Source organism: Lynx canadensis, chromosome B1 (assembly GCF_007474595.2).
Source record: "Lynx canadensis isolate LIC74 chromosome B1, mLynCan4.pri.v2, whole genome shotgun sequence".
NCBI lineage: Eukaryota > Metazoa > Chordata > Mammalia > Carnivora > Felidae > Lynx > Lynx canadensis.
In genome coordinates, this window is record NC_044306.2 from 23,993,091 (window position 1) to 24,018,130 (window position 25,040).

At 37.3% G+C, this 25,040-nt stretch overlaps 1 protein-coding gene across 1 annotated transcript in view; it reads left to right on the forward strand.

Annotated features, from left to right (window-relative positions):
• The first annotated feature begins 3,582 nt into the window (after window positions 1–3,582).
• Window positions 3,583–25,040, forward strand: part of SGCZ (sarcoglycan zeta) — a 227,669-nt gene continuing 206,211 nt past the window's right edge. The window contains exons 1-2 of the mRNA XM_032593056.1: window positions 3,583–3,756; window positions 20,394–20,495. Coding sequence (XP_032448947.1) covers window positions 3,583–3,756; window positions 20,394–20,495 — 276 coding nt within the window. The remainder of the gene's footprint in view (window positions 3,757–20,393; window positions 20,496–25,040) is intronic.

Below are 25,040 nucleotides of genomic sequence, written 5' to 3' on the forward strand. Positions count from 1 at the left end.
CTCTTCCTCTCCCTCCCCTAAAAATAAAGGAAGGAAGGAAGGAAGGAAGGAAGGAAGGAAGGAAGGAAGGAAGGAAGACAGGTAACAACTGGACTCTCATTTGGCATCTGACATGGGGACGTGGGTAGCAATCTCATGGGACTGAACTCAACCTGTGGAATTTATGTCCAGGTCAATAGTGTCAGAATTTACTTAAATTGTAGGGCACCCAGCTGGTGTCTTGGAAAATTGTTTAATGTGTGAAAAATACACACATCTGGAGTCAGAAGCATCGTGAATATAGAGTAAAAGAAAAACACAGGAGTGCTTTTTTCTATTCAGAAGACATAATGTGTTCTCTCAGTAAAGTCAGACCATAGGGAGAGAGTTGCCAGTAAACAATGAGGTATAACACATTGCGATAAAAACTTGAATAAAAGAATAGTTGTTATGGAAACAAAGAAAAAGGAATAGGATATATTATGGGAATGTTTCTAAAAGAATACAACTGTTGTTATTGAATCATAACTTACCAGAATATAGTTCAGAATATGACAGGCACTTTCAACTTGAATTTTTCCTTGTACACTGATAAAATAAGCTTTGCTTTATAAGAGAGTAAGAGCATCAACAATATGAAAAAGGATTAATAGGCTACATTAATGATAATGAGAACCTTTAGGAAACTAATATCATAGTATAGGCAGAAAGTGAAAAAAAAAACAATTAAAAATAGCACTGAGGATAAAACAAAAGAGATAGACAGAATCGACCATTCTGCAGATTTTACTTTGATTTTATTTTTTAAGTTTATTTATTTATTTTGAGAGAGAGAGAGATGGAGGGAGGCACAGTGAGAGAGGGAGAGAGAGAATCCCAAGCAGGCTCTGCGCTGTAAGCGCAGAGCCTGACAAGGGTCTCCATGCCATGTACAGTGAGATCATAACCTAAGCGGAAATCATGAGATGCTTAACTGACTGAGCCACCCAGGTGCCCCTTACTTTGTTTTTAAATTCAGGTACAAAAGATTGAGAGAGTTATGCCCATCAATTTATGGAACATTGTCATCATTAGTCCCTGCAAATATTCTCACTTACTGTTTACCATTTATTGTTTATTCATTTATTTATTTTTTTCATTTTTTAATTTATATCTCCTTTTCCACTTCGATTATCAGCACTTACCCTCTCTTTATAGTCTGTTCTTTTTAAGGACCATTTTATTCCTGTGTTCTGACAAATGGATTTCATCTGTGTTATACACACATTTTTAATTGAAATAAATATTCTCTCTCTTACTTTCTCATCTTCTAGCTACTGTTGCTAAGGGTACATCTACTCACTTGTTGCACATTGCATGATGCTCCATGGTGTGCGTGCACTATATTTCACTCACCCACCTTTACAGAGATGGATGCTTAGATTTTATCCAAGTACCAACCACCATAACCAACTCACCGCCCCCCCCCACACACACAAAAGACCACACATATACACAAAGACCCTACACAAGCCTATCCTCCAACATATTCATAGGATATGGGGACTGATTCGTTGGGGAAAACAAACAAAGAAACGTTGACCATGATTCCAAATTTTGTACTAAAAGCTAGAAAGAAGATTGATAGTAGAATCACTACCTACCATACCTTGTCAACCAATATTCCACCAAACATATTTTATCTCTTAAAAGTTTTCTGAATGTATATGTTTAAAAATTTGGAAAAGAACAGTTCTAAATTTTGATTACTATGCATGTAGGGAAGAGATATTCCTTCTCTGACTTCCAGGTCAGTAGAAACTAACTTAAATCTGCATCATTTATGTGGACCTCTGTGATTCAATGAAATTTCCTTTTTTTGTAATCAAATATTTTAAGAAAGTCTGTGATAATTGAATTACCATAGAGAAAAGCTTTCAGTGCACATGTTAAAAATGAAAGAGCCTTTCTGGTGATGGTGGTACATTAATAAAGCACTCTGTGGAGGAAAAAATTATCATATGTTTGAGTGGTCAATATGAGTATCATCTTATCCTACTTTTTTTCCCACCAGGCAGAAATATGAATGTTCTGATTTCTTTAATATAGATTCTAGTTCACTTTCATTTTTAACATCAGTTTTATCCTTGCCCTAAGATTTCGTTTAATTTTTAATTTAATTTTAATTTAAAAAGTATCATGGACTTACTGCTTTTTGATAAAATGATTTCTCAATAATCAAGTAATAACATTACATCAAGGGAGCAGGATTGAGAAGAGAGAGGAGAGAAGTCAAACTATGATGCAGAGGCATGGGAGCCTTGACTGACCCAACAGGAAGCTCTGATGCCAGAATAATCCTGCGAGTTGTCTAGAGTGGGGATATAATAGCTGAGCCTTTAAATCTTCACAGTGATTAGTTGATCAAGGACATGATGGCTCTTTGCAGGTGAAGCGTTTCTTAACAGGACTGACAACTAAATGTTTTCTGCCATTGGTGGTCATGGCAAGTGGGGCAAGCCCTTCACTGAAGTAGGACCTGACTTTTGCTGGATGCGGTGGCTTACCTAGTAGAATGACTAAAATCATCATTTCTCAGGGATCTCACACTAGGGTGATGGCACTTGTTTATTTACTGTCAAAATTTGGCCAGAGAGGCCCATGGATTCTGGGTCAAAATATTGGTTCATGACCAACATTGGGTGAGGAATCATGCATTGTTTATTGGGACAACTGCCTTCAGCCTACTATTCATCCACCTTTGAGATACTTTGACACCGCAAGATGAATAGTGCCCTTGTTGTGTAATCATCATTTTTGCCTCTGTGGCCACCATCTTCATAACATTATGGGGTTGTGCCCTGATTGCTCCTCTAACCTGGCCCCTCATCATCATATTGTGTTAACCTGGCTTTAGGCTACTATCATTTGGCCTTTATTGTCTTTGGGCCCTGTCATCTCCATTGCTGTCAGTGCAACTAATTTTATAATGGTCTCTTCTATTATCAGCCCTGATCTACAGAGGAGAGCTACCACTGAACTTAATGAATCTTGTATACCTCTCAACAGTGATTTCCTGTACCTTGGTAAATGGTGTATCCTGTGGGCTTTCCCACAGATGGTATTGATTTCATGGATCATTCATGCAGTTCAGCATATTCACTTCCCTGAGACGTTTAGTCACTTCTTTCACTATCTGCCATGAAAATCCAGGTCTCAGGTTACTTGACATGGGTCATTACATTTAACATGCTTTTAGGAGCTATCCTAGTAATGAGTTTGCACAATCTGTGAGGAGCCTTTCCAGGTGTGATATTCTATATCCCAAATCCAACTTCGTATTCTGATCACATGATAAAACATCCTCAGAAACCACTTGCCTTCCTCTTGCTGGTACATGCTGGCTGGCTGGATCTTGCCACTCCTTTGTAATATAGTCTCTTTCTCCTTATCAGTCCCCCTTTTATCTCATCCGGTTTATGTTTCAGCTAAATCCTAGGGCACAGATAGTGGCCAGGAGAGTAGGTGAGAGAAAATCCAGAGAGGGGCAAATGTAGATTTGAGAAGAACCTCTACATGTGTCCAGCCAGTCAAATGGGGAGTTCTACCCCTAAATCAGGAAGGATGGCCTACTTCAAGAAGCTCAGAGGTTTCAGGGGATTAGCACAATCTCTGAAAGGTCTTACAGCTAAAGATTACTCACTCTCCTCCCTTCTAGCAGTTGGGGCAATAAGTCTTTCATGTAAGGGCTATCTGTATAGCACATCCACTGTGTGTCAGAGCAATGTCAGAAGACAAGTAAGTGGGTAGGACTTGGTAAATGATCCATAATGAGAAGTAGGACTACAGAGTCTAGGATGAGATACAGATTTCTATTAAATTGAAATGATAATAATTCTTTGAAATAAGGGGCACATGATAAGAAGTAGTTCATGTTGGGAGGTTATCACTTTTTGGGGGGATGTGCTTGGTTTGAGATGCTTGTGATATTCCAGGAAATAGTAGGAAGTAAGTAGATAAATACCTCTGTCTAGAATTCAGAAGACAAATTTGAGTTGTAAAAATCTGGTTGTAAAAATAAATCATGGAATCAATGATGAGCCAAAAGATGTGGTACCTGCCTAAAATAAGCTTACAACCTGATGGCAGGTGTAATCAAATATTAACACAAAAAGGATGTCAGCTGGTGCAAAGTCTGGTAAGGCTCTTGAAGGAAGTGTCTATGGTGTTGTGATTCACAAAACAGACAGTTCCAAGCTTGTATGGGAAGATGCCTTCAGGGGAAGATGCCTTCAGTAAGACATGTTTGAACTGCTATACCAAGGATTTGACAGAGATAACCAATGGAGAGAGAAGAGGGATGGGGAGAAAGAAAATAATATGCAAAGTTCCAGTGGCAGAAGCTTGATGTAATTAAAGGAATTTTAGTCATGGAATGAGTGTGAATATATAGAGCAGAGAGTCTACTGGGATGGATTCAATTGTTCTCTTAGTAGACTAGTATGTAGTTTAGGAGGAGGGAAGAGAGAAAGGAGAGGGATGGAGAGCAGAAGGGAGAAAGAGTGAGATAAAGAGAGAGAAAGAGGGAAAGATTATTTGTGAGGTCATGATACTTAAGGAAGTGTTGGGAAAAAGCGATACACTCTGAGAAGGATAGTTATGTATCTAGTCCTCAGGAACAACAAGAAGCCGAGATACGTTTGCCAAGTAGAATTAGCCTCTATTTTCTCTTGGCCTCTCTTAACCTAGGCGTATTCTGCTTTTCACTATGTAACTGGAAGTATGGTCACAGTAAACTCCCATTTTTACGTCCAAAGAGATATTTTTAATTGGTTGTTATTCTTGATTTTGAGTTCAAAATATCTAGTAAAAATATCTGATTGACCCAGCTTGGGTTTAGTTATTGACTCTTGCTAGTATTATCTGTAGCAAGCACATCAGAGCCAGCTGGGGCTGACAAAGGGAGAAGGAGGCGGTTCTCACAGGAAGGCTTCCATCAGAGGCTGATGTCTGTCTGTGATATAACAAACAAAAGTTGAAAAGGGTGTCATTGGAACTATAATAAAGTATAATAGATAAAAAGAATAAAAACTTATAAATAGTATTCATAATGGAACTGTTATTAAAAATGTGATGCTAGACTACATGTTGTAGACAAAAATAACCCATCCTCAAAATGTGAGAGTGAAATAAATAGAAACCTATAGTATCCTTCAAGGAAGCTTATAGTATCTTTTAAGTTTAGGCTGAGAGATGACCCATTGCATTTCTGTATGAAAAGTCCTCATTGACGGTGAGAAGAATCTTCAGATATAAAAACCTAAGTTACATCTTTAGTTTAAGAGGCTAGATGTTATAGGGGCGCCTGGGTGGCTCAGTTGGTTGAGCGTCCGACTTCACCTCAGGTCACGATCTCGCAGTCTGTGAGCTCGAGCCCTGCGTCGGGCTCTGGGCTGATGGCTCAGAACCTGGAGCCTGCTTCGAATTCTGTGTCTCCCTCTCTCTCTGCCCCTCCCCCGTTCATGCTCTGTCTCTGTCTCAAAAATAAATAAATGTTAAAAAAATTTTTTTTAAAAAGAGGCTAGATGTTATAGTTATAAATTCAGTGTTGTGCTTGCCAGGTACCATGTGGATTAGAAGATGTCTAAGCCATAAAGCAATCCAAAGTCAGACAATTCTTACCAATGGTCCCATTGTCTGGTCCCACAGAGAGCATCAGCTTCCTCATGTGTATCTTCATGGGATTTCTTTCCTGTCTCTAATGAGGGTCCCCAATTAGTTCCAGGTTAGTAGCATAGCTACAATTTTAAGTTTAAGAAATTAATTTTACCTACACCTCCTGTGAACTAACCTCTTCTAAATACACACATACATCCATGCTTGCATAACTTAATTTTACAGGATGAGGGTAACCAAAAAACAATTCATAGGAAGAACGTCAAATGGTGAATGTTTTATTTGCAGAAAATATTGTTTTGAGACTTCTTTAAAATGTCCGATGCCTGAACACATATCAATAATTTGTTCCTAGAACCTCATTTTCAAGGCAAATATTATAATCATTTGGAACAAGAGTTTTCTCTTAACCAGAACTTTTTTCAGAATATCATGATTCAGGTCTGAGCCAAAAGAGAAACATATGCTGGTAAATGAAGTCAGAGAAGGAAATTTTTAAAAATAAAAAGGCATACAATTTAAGAAAGAAGAAGAGATATCAATTAATTCAAATAATAATGAAAAGTATCAGGACATCTTTATTGGAGTTATATAATAAAGTAGATTTAACTCACAGTTTTTATTCCTATTGTCGCCTAGATGGATTAAAAGTAGAAAGAATAGGGTAAACTTACCAGCTGCATAAGATCTCTGTCTCTGTCCCTGTCTCTGTCTCTCTCTCTGTCTCTCTCTCTCTCTCTCTCTCTCTGTCTCTCTCTCTCTCACTGGTGTTTTCAATAAAACAAGAACAAGGCTGTTGTGATGTGACATTGGCTCAGTATCTACTAAAGTGCTCTATGAACTAAGCTATTGCCATGAATTCCATAGTGAAAGTGGATATTATAGATGTTGTGTTGGGAGTTTGGAAGGACTTCTTAGGTAACACCTTACATGAGGCCTCTACCAAGAGGAGTTGTCATACCCTCCAGTTTTATTCTTAATTTATAGGTCCAATATGTGATTTTATTCAAGGCAAAAAGGGACCTTTCTTTTTTTTTTTTTTTTAATTTTTTTTTCCAACGTTTATTTTTTTTGGGACAGAGAGAGACAGAGCATGAACGGGGGAGGGGCAGAGAGAGAGGGAGACACAGAATCGGAAACAGGCTCCAGGCTCCGAGCCATCAGCCCAGAGCCCGACGCGGGGCTCGAACTCACGGACCGCAAGATCGTGACCTGGCTGAAGTTGGACGCTTAACCGACTGCGCCACCCAGGCGCCCCAAGGGACCTTTCTTTAAGGAAGTAAATAATGCTTATGGTAACTGACCCATTTATGCAAAAACCAGGCTTGTGCTCAGCATTACCTGTTTTTCACATTTCTTATAGACATTAAGAAATTACATCTATGAAGCAGACCAGATTCCTAGCAGTGTTCAGCATATTCTCCCCATATTTAAAAAGAGCTGGGAAGCCAAGCTATGAACAGAATTTATATAGGCTCTCAATAAGTATTTGTGGAGATACCATGGCTTTTAATCTTTTTTTAATGTTTATTCAGTTTTTGAAAGAGAGAGAGAGCAGGGGAGGGGCAGAGAGAAAGGTAGACACAGAATCCAAAGCAGGCTCCAAGCTCCATGATGTCAGCACAGAGCCCGACATGGGGCTTGAACTCCTGAGCTGTGAGATCATGACCTGAGCTGAAGAAGGATGCTTAACTGACTGAGCCACTCAGGCGCCCCAAACTTTTTAATCCCTTGTATGCTTAACAGTGCACCTCTTTGTTAATAGATCTGCATACAGTATATGCACAGTGTGTTCAAAGGGACATTATTCCATCCATTCCAACATGTGAGCAGATGAGTAGAGGATCTATTGGACACAATATTTAGTGAACACTGTATTGAAGGAAGTAAATATGTTCTGTTACCCCAGACTTCTCAGAATGTTTAGTATGCTAATATGCATTATGAATCTGAGTGGGAATATATCATTTTGTAGTTTCCTAAATTTAACTGAACGTGGAGCTTTTTTCTTTCCTTTGGGTTTATTATAATCCTCGTAGTATTCTTTTTATATTTTTGGGAAGACAGGCATGTTAACAGTGAACCTGTAGGCTTTGTACCCTTGCTACAAAGATTAAAATATGGATGTTCTTCAGTTATCTGCACAGTCACTGTACAGATGACAGTCTTTAGGGAGCGTAGCATTATTACTAATTCATTATTTAATGTTTTCCTTAATCAATGTCTGAGGTTCTTTCCAGTTGTCTCCATTTACCACCAAGAAATATGACTTGTGTATAGAAGTAGCAGGTTGGGTTTTCCAAAGCGCTTTTCATTAGCAAGTGTCTGTCTTTTACCACAGTTGCGAATCACATTCTTTGGGTTTAATCTTAATTTCAATATAAGGTAGGATAATGCTGGTGCTCCACACACACTTAAATCTGTTTTAAACAATTAATATTACAATACCAGATTCAGCCACACCAATAGTTTTCTCCTGATACTGATTCCGAGAGATATTCTATAGGAAAACATTTTTGTCAAGAATATTGAACATAAAACACTTATGTGTTCCAAATGTTCCTACAATGGTCTGTTTCCACATAAACATAGCTATAATCTATTCCCTATCATTTTAAGTAAATGTGTATATATTAAAAATGTATATTGCTCGTCTCTTATATATAGTTTCATTGGATTTGTTGAACTCATCCATTTTTTCCTCCATTTACTGGATGATTATGATTCGTATCTGCATTGCCAAATGAACATATATTTGGTTTTGGTTTTATTTTGTTTCAGCATAGTTTCATTCTGATGGTTTTGTTATTAAGTGATTACATATGTTGTATGAGGTTATTGATATGTAGATTGTTAGAAAAAAAGGAAATGCTTATCAAATGATTCTATTATCAGTAGAGGAAAATTTGGAAAACAAATTGAATTTTATTTTATTATACTTTTTAAAAATAATTCACATAATTAAAAGAACACCAATACAAATAAGAGATACAAAGTGCAACGTTTATTGTGGTATTTAAATATGAATACATTAAAGCCTTTTCACAATGCTGACAATTATATATAAATTATGAAACTTTGAACAACTATTGACTATGAACAAAGGTAATAAATGCTCCAGATTGTAAAAGCTCCAGATTGTTGTTATGTTATTAACAACAATTTCTCAAGATGCTTCTATACCTGCTGAATTAGAGGTCATATTCCTAAATCTATCGATTCTTATCACCATAGAGTTCATTTGCTAATAATGGACAGGAATAAGGCAGGCCAATTAAAAGGAAAATAAAATACAGCCTTATAGCAAACAACGCAGTAAAAACGTACATATAAAGCAGGCTGTCAACTTACATTTTGTTTGTTCTTTTTCTTGTGCTTGGGGAAAAACAGCTCATTATAAATTATAAATAACACCAGCTTAAAACAGGTATGAAAAAGAAAGAAAAATGCCTACATACTTTAAAGAGAATTTCTTCTTTAATTAGGAGTTGGGAATTAAACAATATTTAAGGGAAATTGGCATATAATAAAGAATCAATAACAAAAGACACTCAAAAGTGGTTTGTAATTGTTTTCAAAAAATCGAATACTTCCATTTCCTTGTACGGTTCTTTATTAAAAATGTTTAATTCCCAAGGTCTCACCAATAATTTATCTTACTAGACTTCAGTTTATCTCTAAATAGCCTTTTGAAGGTCATTTCCTCATGCAAATTGAAGTATAGAATGAATATCATTAAATAATCAAAGCCATAAAAGTACATGTATTTGTCTCCCTTTCTAATCCCTTTCTTTTGAAATGATCTTAGCAATTTGGAAGAAGTTTATTGTTGGTTTTAACCAGAAAAAATACATTCATGTAATATATATATTTGATTATCTCCTGGCTACTGGAATCTTCCAATTTTCCTAGAAAACTTTTTAAATAATTGGGGCGCCTGGGTGGCTCAGTCGGCTAAGCAGCTGACTTTGTTTGGCTTAGGTCATAATCGCATGGTTTGTGAGTTCCAGCCCTGCATCAGGCTCTCTGCTGTCAGTGCTGAGCTCACTTAGGATCATGTCTCCCTCTCTCTCTCTACCCCTCCCGCCCTCACTTGTCTTTTGTCTGTGTCTCAAAAATAAATAAATAAATAAATGAATAAATGAATGAATAAATAAATAAATAAATAAATAAATAAATAAAGTCCCAGATTTTCTATATTATTTAATGATCCAACAATTTAAATTTTTTTTTTCTCAATCCATGTCAACATGCTTATTACTTTGAGAGTTACATTTGCCTGTTAAGGCATAAATCAAATCCTGGTTAGTGCCATCTAAACAGCTCTTCTAATACCAATCAGCTAAGAGTTAAAAAGAATCTTGTGTGAGGACAGACTACACTAGATTGAAAACATTGCAATGTTATGAGTGTGGATTTTAAATTAATATGACATGCGATCAATGTTCTCTTTGTTTACATTCATATCTATGATTTATTTTAATGTCAATATTTCATAATAAATTCCAGAGAGAATATTTCTCAACAAAGTATCTTCCACCTTGTCCAAAAAAATCAAATGCATGAACACTATAATAAAGATTGTCTGCAGTTTCTAAAAATAAATTATATAAATTTTAGTGATGACATAATTTTTATAAGGATATCAATTTAATTTTTGTTTTAACTTTTATCGAGTAAAGGTCTAAATTTTACTGATAAGTTAAATACTCATGCATTTAGTGACCACATACTTCATACAAACCACTGTTGGACAGACTCTGGTAGAAGAAATAGCAAATACATACAGAAATAAAATAATTAACTTTTCAAGAAGAGATAAAAATGTATACATAGTGAATTAAAACTGCAAGCAGAATATGATACCTTTTATGAAAAAATACAAATATAGTACTTTGCATGTTCAGAGTAGAAACTTTCAAACCCAAGCTGTCTGGCTCCACATTCCTTTCTAAAATGACACTACAGGGGCGCCTGGGTGGCGCAGTCGGTTAAGCGTCCGACTTCAGCCAGGTCACGATCTCGCGGTCCGGGAGTTCGAGCCCCGCGTCGGGCTCTGGGCTGATGGCTCAGAGCCTGGAGCCTGTTTCCCATTCTGTGTCTCCCTCTCTCTCTGCCCCTCCCCCGTTCATGCTCTGTCTCTCTCTGTCCCAAAAATAAAAAACGTTGAAAAAAAAAATTAAAAAAAAAAATAAAATGACACTACACTGTCTGTGAAAAATAGTTAAGTGATTTGTGAAATTAATAGATAATAAATAAATGCATCATAACCGTAGTGATGATAAAGCTTGCTGTAGAGACTACTAAGGTTCAAAAATAATCTCTCTGAAAATAAACAATATGAATTTTATAGTAATGATGGGACAACAATTTAAATTATATTTAGTAAAATGTTAATAACGGCTAAGGCTATTGCTTGTTTCTACATAAGTTAGGCATTATGCTAAGCTTTTTATATCCTCATGCAGCCCTTGCCACAAAAACATTAAGTGGTGTTTTTACTGCATTTACTGATGACAAATTTAAGGCACAAAGAGATTAGTTAAATGGTTCAAGCTTACGTAGGATGAAGACGACAGAGCCAAGGTTGAGACCTGAGCCATAAGTATATTCAGTTCTCCAATTTCTGGTGTCGCGGCAATGTCATCCTGAACAGCAAATACAGAAGTTCTTTTCTCCCTTTTAGAGTGGAAGGGACCAAGAATATCGTGGATCAGGAGAGTATAGTGATAGAATACAATCACTTTCTAATGCTCCTGCAGAAGGGAAACCATCTTATAAATTATTTTTATTCAATATATGAAGTTTATTGTCAGATTGGTTTCTATACAACACCCAGTGCTCATCCCAAAAGGTGCCCTCCTCAATACCCATCACCCACCCTCCCCTACCTCCCACCCCCATCAACCCTCAGTTTGTTCTCAGTTTAAGAGTTTCTTATGCTTTGGCTCTCTTCCAATCTAACCTCTTTTTTTTTTCCTTCCCCTCCCCCATGGGTTTCTGTTAAGTTTCTCAGGATCCACATAAGAGTGAAACCATATGGTGTCTGTCTTTCTCTGTATGGCTTATTTCACTTAGCATCACACTCTCCAGTTCCATCCACGTTGCTACAAAGGGCCATATTTCATTCTCTCTCATTGCCCCGTAGTACTCCATTGTGAATATAAACCACAATTTCTTTATCCATTCATCAGTTGATGGACATTTAGGTTCTTTCCATAATTTGGCTATTGCTGAGAGTGCTGCTATAAACATTGGGGTACAAGTGCCCCTATGCATCAGCACTCCTGTATCCCTTGGGTAAATTCCTAGCAGTGCTATTGCTGGGTCATAGGGTAGATCTATTTTTAATTTTTTGAAGAACCTCCACACTGTTTTCCAGAGTGGCTGCACCAGTTTGCATTCCCACCAACAGTGCAAGAGGATTCCCGTTTCTCCACATCCTCTCCAGCATCTATAGTCTCCTGATTTGTTCATTTTGGCCACTCTGACTGGCGTGAGGTGATATCTGAGTGTGATTTTGATTTGTATTTCCCTGATGAGGAGCGACGCTGAACATCTTTTCATGCGCCTGTTGGCCATCTGGATGTCTTCTTTACAGAAGTATCTATTCATGTTTTCTGCCCATTTCTTCACTGGATTATTTGTTTTTCGGGTGTGGAGTTTGGTGAGCTCTTTACAGATTTTGGATACTAGCCCTTTGTCCGATATGTCATTTGCAAATATCTTTTCCCATTCCGTTGGTTGCCTTTTAGTTTTGTTGGTTCTTTCCTTTGCTGTGCAGAAGCTTTTTATCTTCATAAGGTCCCAGTAGTTCATTTTTGCTTTTAATTCCCCTGCCTTTGGGGATGTGTCAAGTAAGAAATTGCTACGGCTGAGGTCAGAGAGGTCTTTTCCTGCTTTCTCCTCTAGGGTTTGGATGGTTTCCAGTCTCACATTCAGGTCCTTTATCCATTTTGAGTTTATTTTTGTGAATGGTGTGAGAAAGTGGTCTAGTTTCAACCTTCTGCATGTTGCTGTCCAGTTCTCCCAGCACCATTTGTTAAAGAGACTGTCTTTTTTCCATTGGATGTTCTTTCCTTCTTTGTCAAAGATTAGTTGGCCATACATTTGTGGGTCTAGTTCTGGGGTTTCTATTCTATTCCATTGGTCTATGTGTCTGTTTTTTGTGCCAATACCATGCTGTCTTGATGATGACAGCTTTGTAGTAGAGGCTAGAGTCTGGGATTGTGATGACTTCTGCTTTGGTCTTCTTCTTCAAAATTCCTTTGGCTATTCGGGGCCTTTTGTGGTTCCATATGAATTTTAGGATTGCTTGTTTTAGTTTCGAGAAGAATGCTGGTGCAATTTTGATTGGGATTGCATTGAATGTGTAGATAGCTTTGGGTAGTATTGACATTTTGACAATATTTATTCTTCCAATCCATGAGCACAGAATATTTTTCCATTTCTTTCTATCTTCTTCAATTTCCTTCGTAAGCTTTCTATAGTTTTCAGCATACAGATCTTTTACATCTTTGGTCAGATTTATTCCTAGGTATTTTATGCTTCTTGGTGCAATTGTGAATGGGATCAGTTTCTTTATTTGTCTTTCTGTTGCTTCATTGTTAGTGTATAAGAATGCAACTGATTTCTGTACATTGATTTTGTATCCTGCAACTTTGCTAAATTCATGTATCAGTTCTAGCAGACTTCTGGTGGAGTCTATCGGATTTTCCAAGTATAATATCATGTCATCTGCAAAAAGTGAAAGCTTAACTTCATCTTTTCCAATTTTGATGCCTTTGATTTCCTTTTGTTGTCTGATTGCTGACGCTAGAACTTGTTAACACTATGTTAAACAAGAGCGGTGAGAGTGGGCATCCCTGTCGTGTTCCTGATCTCAGGGAAAAAGCTCTCAGTTTTTCCCCGTTGAGGATGATGTTAGCTGTGGGCTTTTCATAAATGGCTTTTATGATCTTTAAGTATGTTCCTTCTATCCCGACTTTCTCGAGGGTTTTTATTAAGAAAGGTTGCTGAATTTTGTCAAAGGCCTTTTCTGCATCGATTGACAGGATCATATGGTTCTTATCTTTTCTTTTATTAATATGATGTATCACGTTGATTGATTTGCGAATGTTGAACCAGTCCTGCATCCCAGGAATGAATCGCACTTGATCATGGTGAATAATTCTTTTTATATGCTGTTGAATTCGATTTGCTAGTATCTTATTGAGAATTTTTGAATCCATATTCATCAGGGATATTGGCGTATAGTCCTCTTTTTTTACTGGGCCTCTGTCTGGTTTAGGAATCAAAGTAATACTGGCTTCATAGAATGAGTCTGGAAGTTTTCCTTCCCTTTCTATTTTTTGGAATAGCTTGAGAAGGATAGGTACTATCTCTGCTTTGGACTTCTGGTAGAACTCCCCTGGGAAGCCATCTAGTCCTGGACTCTTATTTGTTGGGAGATTTTTGATGACTGATTCAATTTCTTCGCTGGATATGGGTCTGTTCAAGCTTTCTATTTCCTGCTGATTGAGTTTTGGAAGTGTGTGGGTGTTTAGGAATTTGTCCATTTCTTCCAGGTTGTCCAGTTTGTTGGCATATCATTTTTCATAGTATTCCTTGATGATTGCTTGTATCTCTGAGGGATTGGTTGTAATAATTCCATTTTCATTCATGATTTTATCTTTTTGGGTCATCTCCCTTTTCTTTTTGAGAAGCCTGGCTAGAGATTTATCAATTTTGTTTATGTTCTCAAAAAACCAACTCTTGGTTTTGTTGATCAGCTCTACAGTTTTTTTAGATTCTATATTGTTTATTTCTGCTCTGATCTTTATTATTTCTCTTCTTCTGCTGGATTTCAGCTGTCTTTGCTGTTCTGCTTCTATTTCCTTTAGGTGTGCTGTTAGATTTTGTATTTGGGATTTTTCTTGTTTCTTGAGATAGGCCTGGATTGTGATGTATTTTCCTCTCACGACTGCCTTCGCTGCATCCCAAAGTGTTTGGATTGTTGTATTTTCATTTTCGTTTGTTTCCATATATTTTGAAATTTCTTCTCTAACTGCCTGGTTGACCCATTCATTCTTTAGTACTGTGTTCTTTAACCTCCATCCTTTTGGAGGTTTTGCAGACTTTTTCCTGTGGTTGATTTCAAGCTTCATAGCATTGTGGTCTGAAAGTATGCATGGTATGATTTCAATTCTGTATACTTATGAAGGGCTGTTTTGTGACCCAGTATGTGATCTATCTTGGAGAATGTTCCATGTGCACTTGAGAAGAAAGTATATTCTGTTGCTTTGGGATGCAGAGTTCTAAATATATCTGTCAAGTCCATCTGATCCGATGTATCATTCAGGGCCCTTGTTTCTTTATTGACCGTGTGTCTAGATGATCTATCCATTTCTGTAAGTGGAGTGTTAAAGTCCCCTGCAATTACCACATTCATATCAATAAGGTTGCTTATGTTTGTGAGTAATTGTTTTATATATTTGGGGGCTCCGGTATTCGGCGCATAGACATTTATAATTGTTAGCTCTTCCTGATGGATAGACCCTGTGATTATTATATAATGCCCTTCTTCATCTCTTGTTAGCCTTTAATTTGAAGTCTAGTTTGTCTGATATAAGTATGGCTACTCCCGCTTTCTTTTGACTTCCAGTGGCATGATAAATAGTTCTCCATCCCCTCACTCTCAATCTGAAGGTGTCCTCAGGTCTCAAATGAGTCTCTTGTAGACAGCAAATAGATGGGTCTTGTTTTTTTTATCCATTCTGATACCCTATGTCTTTTGGTTGGAGCATTTAGTCCATTTACATTCAGTGTTATTATAGAAAGATATGGGTTTAGAGTCGTTGTGATGTCTGTATGTTTTATGCTTGTAGCGATGTCTCTGGTACTTTGTCTCACAGGATCCCCCATAGGATCTCTTGTAGGGCTGGTTTAGTGGTGACGAATTCCTTCAGCTTCTGTTTGTTTGGGAAGACCTGTATCTCTCCTTCTATTCTAAATGACAGACTTGCTGGATAAAGGATTCTCGGCTGCATATTTTTTCTGTTCATCACATTGAAGATCTGCCATTCCTTTCTGGCCTGCCAAGTTTCAGTAGAGAGATCAGTCACGAGTCTTATAAGTCTCCCTTTATATGTTAGAGCACGTTTATCCCTCGCTGCTTTCAGAATTTTCTCTTTATCCTTGTATTTTGCCAGTTTCACTATGATATGTTGTGCAGAAGATCGATTCAAGTTATGTCTGAAGGGAGTTCCCTGTGCCTCTTGGATTTCAATGCCTTTTTCCTTCCCCCGATCCGGGAAGTTCTCAGCTATGATTTCTTCAAGTACCCCTTCAGCACCTTTCCCTCTCTCTTCCTTCTCTGGAATACCAATTATGCGTATATTATTTCTCTTTAGTGCATCACTTCTCTAATTTTCCGCTCATACTCCTGGATTTTTTTTTATCTCTTTTTGTCAGCTTCTTCTTTTTCCATAATTTTATCTTCTAGTTCACCTATTCTCTCCTCTGCCTCTTCAATCCGAGCTGTAGTTGTCTCCATTTTATTTTGCAGTTCATTGATAGCATTTTTTAGCTCCTCCTGTCTGTTCCTTAGTCCCTTGTTCTCTGTAGCAATAGATTCTCTGCTGTCCTTTATACTGTTTTCAAGCCCAGCGATTAATTTTATGACTATTATTCTAAATTCACCCTCTGTTATATTGTTTAAGTCATTTTTGATCAGTTCATTAGCTGTTGTTATTTCCTGGAGATTCTTTTGTGGGGAATTCTTCTGTTTGGTCATTTTGGATAGTCCCTGGAGTGGTGCGGGACTGAGGGGCACTACCCCTGTGCTGTCTTGAATAACTTGCGTTGGTGGGTGGGGCCGCAGTCAGACCTAATGTCTGCCCCCAGCCTACTGCTGGGGCCACAGTCAGACTGGTGTGTGCCTTCTCTTCCCCTCTCCTATGGGCAGGATTCACTGTGGGGTGGCGTGGCCCATCTGGGATACTTGCACACTGCCAGGCTTGTGGTGCTGGGGATATGGCGTATTAGCTGGGGTGGATCGGCAAGGTGCATGGTGGAGGGGTGGGGCAGGCTCAGCTCACTTTTCCTTTGGAGATCCTGTCGGAGGGATGGATCTGCAGAATCACAGCGTTGGGTGTTTGTGTGCTTTAAGCAAGTTCCCTGGCAGGAACTGGTTCCCTTTGGGATTTTGGCTGGGGGATGGGCGAGGGTAAGGATCTGGCGAACGCCTTTGTTCCCCACCAAGCTGTGCTCTGTCGTCGGGGGCTCAACAACTCTCCCTCCCGTTGTCCTCCAGCCCTCCCGTTCTCTGAGCAGAGCTGTTAGCTTACAGCCTTCCAGATGTCAAGTCCTACTTGCTGTACGAACACACTCAGTCCGGCTCCTCTGCTTTTGCCAGTCAGACTCGGGGGATCTGCTTGGCCAGTGGGCCGCCCCTCTGCCCCGGCTCCCTCCCACCAGCCCGTGGAGAACGCACCACCTCGCTGCCCTTCCTACCCTCTTCCTGGGCCTCTCGTCTGCACTTGGCTCCGGAGACTCCATTCTGCTAATCCTCTGGTGGTTTTCTGGGTTATTTAGGCAGGTGTGGGTGGAATCTAAGTGATCAGCAGGACGTGTGGTGAGTCCAGCGTCCTCCTGTGCCGCCATCTTCCCAGGATTGCCCATCTTATAAATTATTAATGGACTTGGCACATGCCTGTGAGGACCAGGGTGATTACTTACTGTATATATGTTATGAATTCTTATATATTTTATAACTACATGTAGATAATATGGAAGAACTTGAATATTCATTTCTTTAAATACAAAACAGGAGAAATGAAAGGAGGGACAAATGGACATGCTTCAGTGAGGTTAGATTCAAAACACAGTTCTACCATAAGAATCTTACATTTATAGAGGGGGTATCTATTTCATCCAATTTAAGTGAGATATATTTATATGCCTCAAGTTACGTATCATATAGAAAATATAAGAAGAAAACATTGAGCTTAAGATTCAAAGCTTTCCACAATTAAAGATGCATATGGCACCAATAATATCCCGGTTAACTGGATGTCCAGTTACTTTATTTAAGATGGTTATCTTATGAAAACATTTTTTTAAGATTAGTGTGAATTGGGAATTATGTTTATGATAGAATTTATTTCTGTTGTTCTGAGTTTGACTAAACGTTGCACTAGATGTTACCATAGCAACTTCATGGGGAACATTTAGAACACTTCCTTCCGGCAGACATTTGAGAATATATGTGGACAGTCACTGTGTGAGATTTAGTCAAGAAAATCACTCAGGGACAAAATAATATTTTAAAGCCACGTGTCATTTTGAATGTTCTTTCTGAATTACAGAAAGTTCGATCTCCACTCTGCTTCTGCTACCCCCACTCAGATGTTCTTTAGGTTTCATGCTGTCTGAAATTTTTGTCAACCTTCAAGATCTCAAAATTCAAAGTTCCATTTTCTGATGATAAACCTGTCTTAACATTTCTCATATTTCTTGACTCCTGCTGAATTTAATCATTAATGGGTCATCAGCTGTCATTCCTTGACCCTATGCTCTTTTTACTGTCCAACATTGCTGTACTGACTTTACTTGTCTCCACCCAATGAGAAAAATGATGGTCAGGCATTGGAGGGGCATCATTTTGTGGTACTTTGGCAAACCCCATACCTAGGACTTTTGCCATTCCCGTTAGCAAATCCTCCTTTTTGAGTCTCTTTCCCTGTTAATTTTGCCAGTTTCTGTTCGTCGATAGCTGTGATGTTGCAAAATGATACTAATTAGAGCCAGTAAACAGGTGACGATGTAGTTGATGTCTAAATCAGAAACACTTTTCACTTTTTAAAGTGAAAGAAGACACTATAAAAGTGGGATAAGCCAGCACTGTCTCGGAGAACCTGGGGTGTGCCATCCCAACAAAAGTAGATCAACTTTCTCATCTGAATAATCTTCAGTGAAACTTGAAATTCTCTTAAAAAAAATTAGTCAATTCCCTCTTAGACATTTCCAGGGTCAGTTTTAGGTTTGAGTCTCAATAAATGAATTCCTTCATCCCATCCCAAGTTTATTTCAACCAGAACTGATGACTCTGTCCTTCCATTAGAGGATTTAGGCTTGACCACCTCAAAATCTCTCTCCCTTTCTCAGTAGTCATTTTCCTTGTGAGACTTTAAAAAAGGGCTTTAATTCTTACTCAAAATTCTATTCCTTGCTATACTACATCATTGGCTTTCTTTGGTGGTGGGACGTAGGGGCAGGTGGCAGAGACTGGGGCCATGATAATTTCTTGGCTTTCTTCTTATACTGATCATACCCTTATTTCATCTATGAAATAGTCCTTTCCCACCCATAGACCTAGTCATTATCTAAGAGTTTCTCCGTGGTTTTATAGATACCTTCCCCAGAGAACACTTGCTCATCCATCATAGTAGATTCAGACATGTCTTAAGCGATTGTCACTCTGCAACCCACTTTTTACAGATGTGCAAGTTGATGGATAAATATCTGAATTTTCGATGATACCTCAAAGTTAGAAAGTCCAAAGCTACAATCATGTTTGTCATTGAGCCTACAAAATTCGTTATTCCACTTTTAAAAATCACCACATTTCCTTATTTAGTCATAGTCATGAAACCTGGGATTAGTCACAAATGTCCCTGTTTTCAGTATTTTCAGATAAAATTAGTCACCCAGTCTCATAGGCTTTTCTTCCACCATATTCCTTACACTTATTACCAAGTTGTCCCTTATTACTGATTCTCTGCCAGTTAACCCCACATAGTGCCTCTACCAGATTAATCTTAAAGCTTAACTCTGATAATTCCAAGCCCTTGAGCTGTTCAGGAACTTTTATGTTTTTTCTTCTGGAGTTTGACGTAAGTACAGACTTCTTACCTTTGCATTCATGGCTTTCCTTTCTCTGGCTTCAAAACATAACTCCAGTTGTTTTCTCTTACAGTATTCTCTTACAGTATTATAAAGTACATATATGAGCCAGATTGGATGTCATGCTGTTTCTTAATATTACAGGATGTTCATTCTGTTTCTCCCTCTACGGACATCTCCTGTTGGAACTCCATATTCTTAAGGTCCTTCTGATAGTTCATCTCTTCCATGAGAAATTGTCTATTCTCTTATCAAATTTGAAATCTTTCCTTAATTCCCATGGTACTGTGTTCTTACTTTTTAAATTCATGTTATTCTGTCTCATAAGTGTTATTTATATACTTGTTTTATCCTCCTTATAGAGTGTTGTTTTCTAAAGGAGAGGATATAAACTTAATTTGAATACAGAAACATCATGCTTACTTATACTAGCCAATTATTAAGGACTTGATGAAATCATTCCACAAACGTGACTATTTGAATATTGTAGAAATATGTGTATAACTGTAATGTAAAAATATTATTAGAACTCTCTGCAAACAAAATTTGTTTCCAATAATCAGGTGGCAAGTATCTTTATACCCCCAAAAAGAGTTAAACTGGCTAACGCATGAAGAAAATAAAGGGTTTATTCATAGATAAATCCTAGTCTCTGATAGAGCTATGAAAAGATACGAGGTCTTTTCATTTTACACATAGCCCTCGATATGCATGCAGACTGCTGCAATCATTCATTAAGTAGATTCAGTCTCTCATTTTCCTTAAATCATCACTGATTTGAGCTTACTGTTTTCTCAATTTAGCCCTAAGAAAATTATGGCCAGTTATTCATTCTCTAATGAACCTAAAAGTGAACTATATTTCGTTGCTTGTAGGATGGTATGGGAAATCTGAGAGTCACCAAGAAGGGAATCCGACTTGAAGGTATATCTGAGTTTCTACTTCCATTGTATGTGAAAGAAATTCATTCCCGAAAGGTATGTGACATTGGCTTTGGCTTAATGTAAAAGATAATTTAGAGGTTATGTTTTAGCTTGAAATAGGAGGCCAGAACCCCCTTATCTCTTCAGTATGTATTTAGTGTCCTGAAGTTAAAGATTTATTTGAAGAAATGAAAACAAGGAAACAACTGAAAAACCAGTGAGGTTAGTTTGAAACAGACAAATTAGAGAACCATTTTTGAATTGAACTGCAGTGTTGCTTTTGTTAGTCTATAAATTTGCCTCTATTTTCAATAGAAGTTAAAAATACAACATCATGGTAATTTCAAAAGGGGCACTTGATACATCATGGGTAATTTTTGCAGGAAACACTGACTTGAATAAATGACTTTATTTCAATATATTATAGATCTTTTCAGCTCAAATGAACGTGCATTTTCTAAAACAAAGATGAGGAAAAGTCTTACTATAGAAATTAAAGTTATTTCTGGATGAACAGTATTTAAAACAAGCACGAATATTTATCCTTTCAAATGTGTGGGTGTGTGTATGTGTGCCTTACGAGTATTTTACCACTTACCAGCATGCTAAAAATCAAGATTATAGTTTAGCCGCTATACATTTTGGATTTTGTGTGTTACTTTTCAGAAAGTATTATTGGATACCAAAAAATATAACTAGAAACTATTAGGCATATGTGTGTAAGTGTGAAAATCCAGTAAGACAGGAAAAAATGGAAAGCTTGTTATTATATAAAATGTGGAAAGATTATTAACCTTACTTCATAAATATGAAAGTCTATTTTAGACTAGAATCATCTTTAAATATTACCAATGTAGTATAATAGCAAAGGGGTTGCATAGTAAGCCATAATTTGATCATTTCCTTCAAAGTTATTTTTTTTCCTTTAAATCTCATAGTGAAAACAGAACAGAGGATTATTTTTCATAAAACTTCCAATTAGGTGAATTATATTAACTTTAAGTTTTATTTTGTTATTATATACAAACCTTCAGAGCTTCACACATGCACCGTATTGACTGCTATTCTCGGTACTAGAAATTTATCACTGAGATCACCTTACCTGCTGGATTTGGGGCAGGTGAATAATACCATAGACACATGTATGAACACCTGACCTTACTATAAAAACTGCTTAAATTTAAAAGATACAAGTTGTGTCTTTGTTTTCTTATTTTTTTTTTTTATTAACACTGAAAAAAATAGTGGGCACACCCAAGTTAGCACCTTCCCTCCTACTGGAAGTCACCACCACTCACAGTTATTTACTGTTTTTTTTCTTGTGTTCGGTACTATTCAACAACTTAATATTTGAAGAAATGAAAACTTATCCATGGAAACCAAGAAATTACTGAACACAGAAAGGTGAGAATAATCATAGGCAGGAACTTCTTTGAAAATGATCCCGTTGATAAGTCCAAGGACAGCAAAGATTGATCCTTGAAGCCATTTAGATTAATTCAGAGTGGCTGCCCGGGAATCCATCTTAACAGAAGGATCGTTAAGCCCTTTGCCAACAGGCAGGTCATAGTATTTATCTTCCCAGTTGAAACATTTTTGAGAGTATAACAACACCTGTGCACCAGGATTCTTCTGGGAAACCGGATCTGTGTTTACTCCCTCAGTGGACCAAATAAGAAAGGGTCCACTGATGTGATAGCTTCGAAATGAGAGGTGGTGGCAGTCAGGCTTCCTGACCTTTATCCCTGGGGAAGTTTGCAACCTCAAGCTCATAAGCCTTTCCAAATCTCACTGTGCTGATTGAAACCTCTGTGCTCCCTTTCACATCCCAGACATGTTGTTTGTCCTCCTGTCCCCCCTCTTCTCCTTCATCTTGCAGTGAAGGCAAAAGCCAGCACAGCACACACAGGTAGGAGCTTGGGCCGTCAACAGACAGGAGGCCTGGTGTTGGCAGAAAAAATAGAGACTCATTTCCTCTTTGAACATTTCTTTACACATGTACCATAAAAATAAATATTTAAAAGGAAGAGAAAATATATATCTTTCATCAGCAGTTCCCACGTTAGGATTCTCTTGCCCATGAATGCAGGCAGTGCTTTGTTCTCTGCCATAAAGGCCACTTACTGTTTTAAAAAGCCAGCCAGTTTCTCTGAGCCTGAGTTTTCTCATTAATACAGTGAGTTTCATAGCAATGTATCAAAATACTTCTTCGGTTAAGAAAGAATGCACAAATTCCAGTAATACTAGTAAGAATGAGATCTTTATAAACCCTATTATACATTTCAGGATTTGCACACACTTTTGTGTATTTGAATGTTTTTCTGATAATATATCAAAGTCCCTGTAGGTCTAAGTTAAGGAAATCTATTAAATTCAAAAGGTACTTATAAGGATTCAATTGATATGAGAAAAATACTATACACTATACTCTATTATATGTATCAATTTTAATTTGTATGAATTTTTTCCCTGCAATTTTGATTTGCACCTGTTTGTGTGTGTGTTTTCCTGCATTAATGGAAGTGGGTCCCTTTCTTTATATTTGATTAGTATGCCACTCTGAAATAAAGAATTTTCTTATTTAAAGTAACTTCCTAGGTATGTAGGTGTTTAATCCCATACTATTACACAGATTTCTATCAGTCAAAAAAACTCAGTTGCCCACAGACACACGCATCTAGTCTCCTAAAATAGTAAACCATGGGCTGTTTCTACTCTAAGTTAATTTGTCTCCTTCTCCCACCAGTATAGATAGATATTTGAAGTTTACTGTTATAAATCACAGTTTACTCTCTTCTTCATGCTTTTAAAAAATCAGCCTTTTTTGAGTTGTTCATCATTATCAGTACACAGAAAAACACATTACATTCTGTGTTTGAGATATATTAGAATTCACTGCATATTTCAGAATTAGCAACATTATTTTCAGGGAGTAAGTACTTACCTAACATTTGTGAATTACATATGTAGTTTTTCAGATAGGCAAGGTACAAAGGATATGGGTTTTGAGGTTACCTTACCATAAATGATGACAATGATAGTATGATTTTGAGTCAAACTTCAATGCACATGATTTAACATTAGGTCAGAATCTTTTAACTATCAGGAAATTAGGGCAAATAATCACCAGGTTCTTTCAAAAAAATGTAAGTAGAGCATATTTCCCAAGGTTTTATAAGTCCAGAGAACTAAGGTGATTAAATTACCTGCATTTCAGGGATGATTGCCCCCAAATTTTGCATCATTCAGTTCTCTAGAACTTTTTGTGTTACCGTGCGTCATCTAATAGTCACTGAACAGTTATCTTGTTAATTTTTTTTTCTCGTGTTCAAGGATCCTTAATTAAGCGGTACCTTACTATTGACCCCTATCCCAGCATCCTTCATGATGGACTGATAATTGTGCTGGGGAAACTGCTACCAGATAATTCCAATTCCAGTAATTCTACAGCAAAGCAAAGTTAAAATTAGAGCCCTTGGGACCTCTGTTTTAGACGGGCTGGGAGTAGGCTATGCTCTCCCCTTCATGTACAGTCTTTTCACTTGGCTTCAAAACCTTGATGCTCAGTTCTTGGTGACAGTTTTTGGCCTTGTGTGTTCAGTTATTCTTTATAGAGTTCAGACAGAAAGCAATGGGGCCAGGCAAATACAGAAAACCTCTTTCCTGTTTACACAACATGGTGATCTCCTGACCCTGTATCTTTCCGGTACCTTGGTAAACCTCCTCTCTACAAACAAATTCATACAAATAGAAATCTTCAGACTTCTGTAACCATTTTATTATTATCATTTTTATCATTATCATTTTACATGTAAGTGTTTGAGTGCTTATTATTTTACTATAACATCTTCAAGTTAAAAACACATATCATTCCTAAATCTTTACACTCAGAAAAAAAAACTATTAATATATGATAAACATTACCAAATTATATAAATACACATCTGCACCAATAAAAGGGTAAATATAGAGGCATGAACATGCTATTTATAATTAATATATACATGCTTTAATAGAAGAAAAATATGAAATAAATGGGAAAGAATTGCTAAGCTTAAATATTTCTTCACAAGAGTATCTTTAAAAAAATTGTCTTTATGGTTAAGAATAAAAGACTATGAATATCATTAAGAAGCTGAATGCATTAGCTCCACGTTTTAATCTCAGACAGTGTTCATTAACTCCCTGCCGTGCAATCTGAGGTGATTAGCTCCTCTCCAATTTGTCCTTACCCCTCTTCATTTTCATTTTTTTTGATAATTATATTATTTTAACTTTGTCACAGTTCATAATATTTACATTCTGTTCTGCAACTTTAATTGTGTTGGCACATTGGTCTTAATTCTACAGATAGATGGCTGCAGTATTAACCACCAACTCCTTTTGTTACGGCGTCTTCATGACTGAGTTCATTATTCTAATCATTCCCTCCTCACTTATATTTCATTGCTAATGAGTTTTGTTTGTTAATCTTTGAAATATTTCATGCTGAAGGTGCCTGACTATTGTCTTTATCTCTTCTGGGAATATTATTAATGGTTCATCCCTTCTTCTCCTGTTAACTAATTGCTCTATTAAATTCCACCACTGAGTATTGCC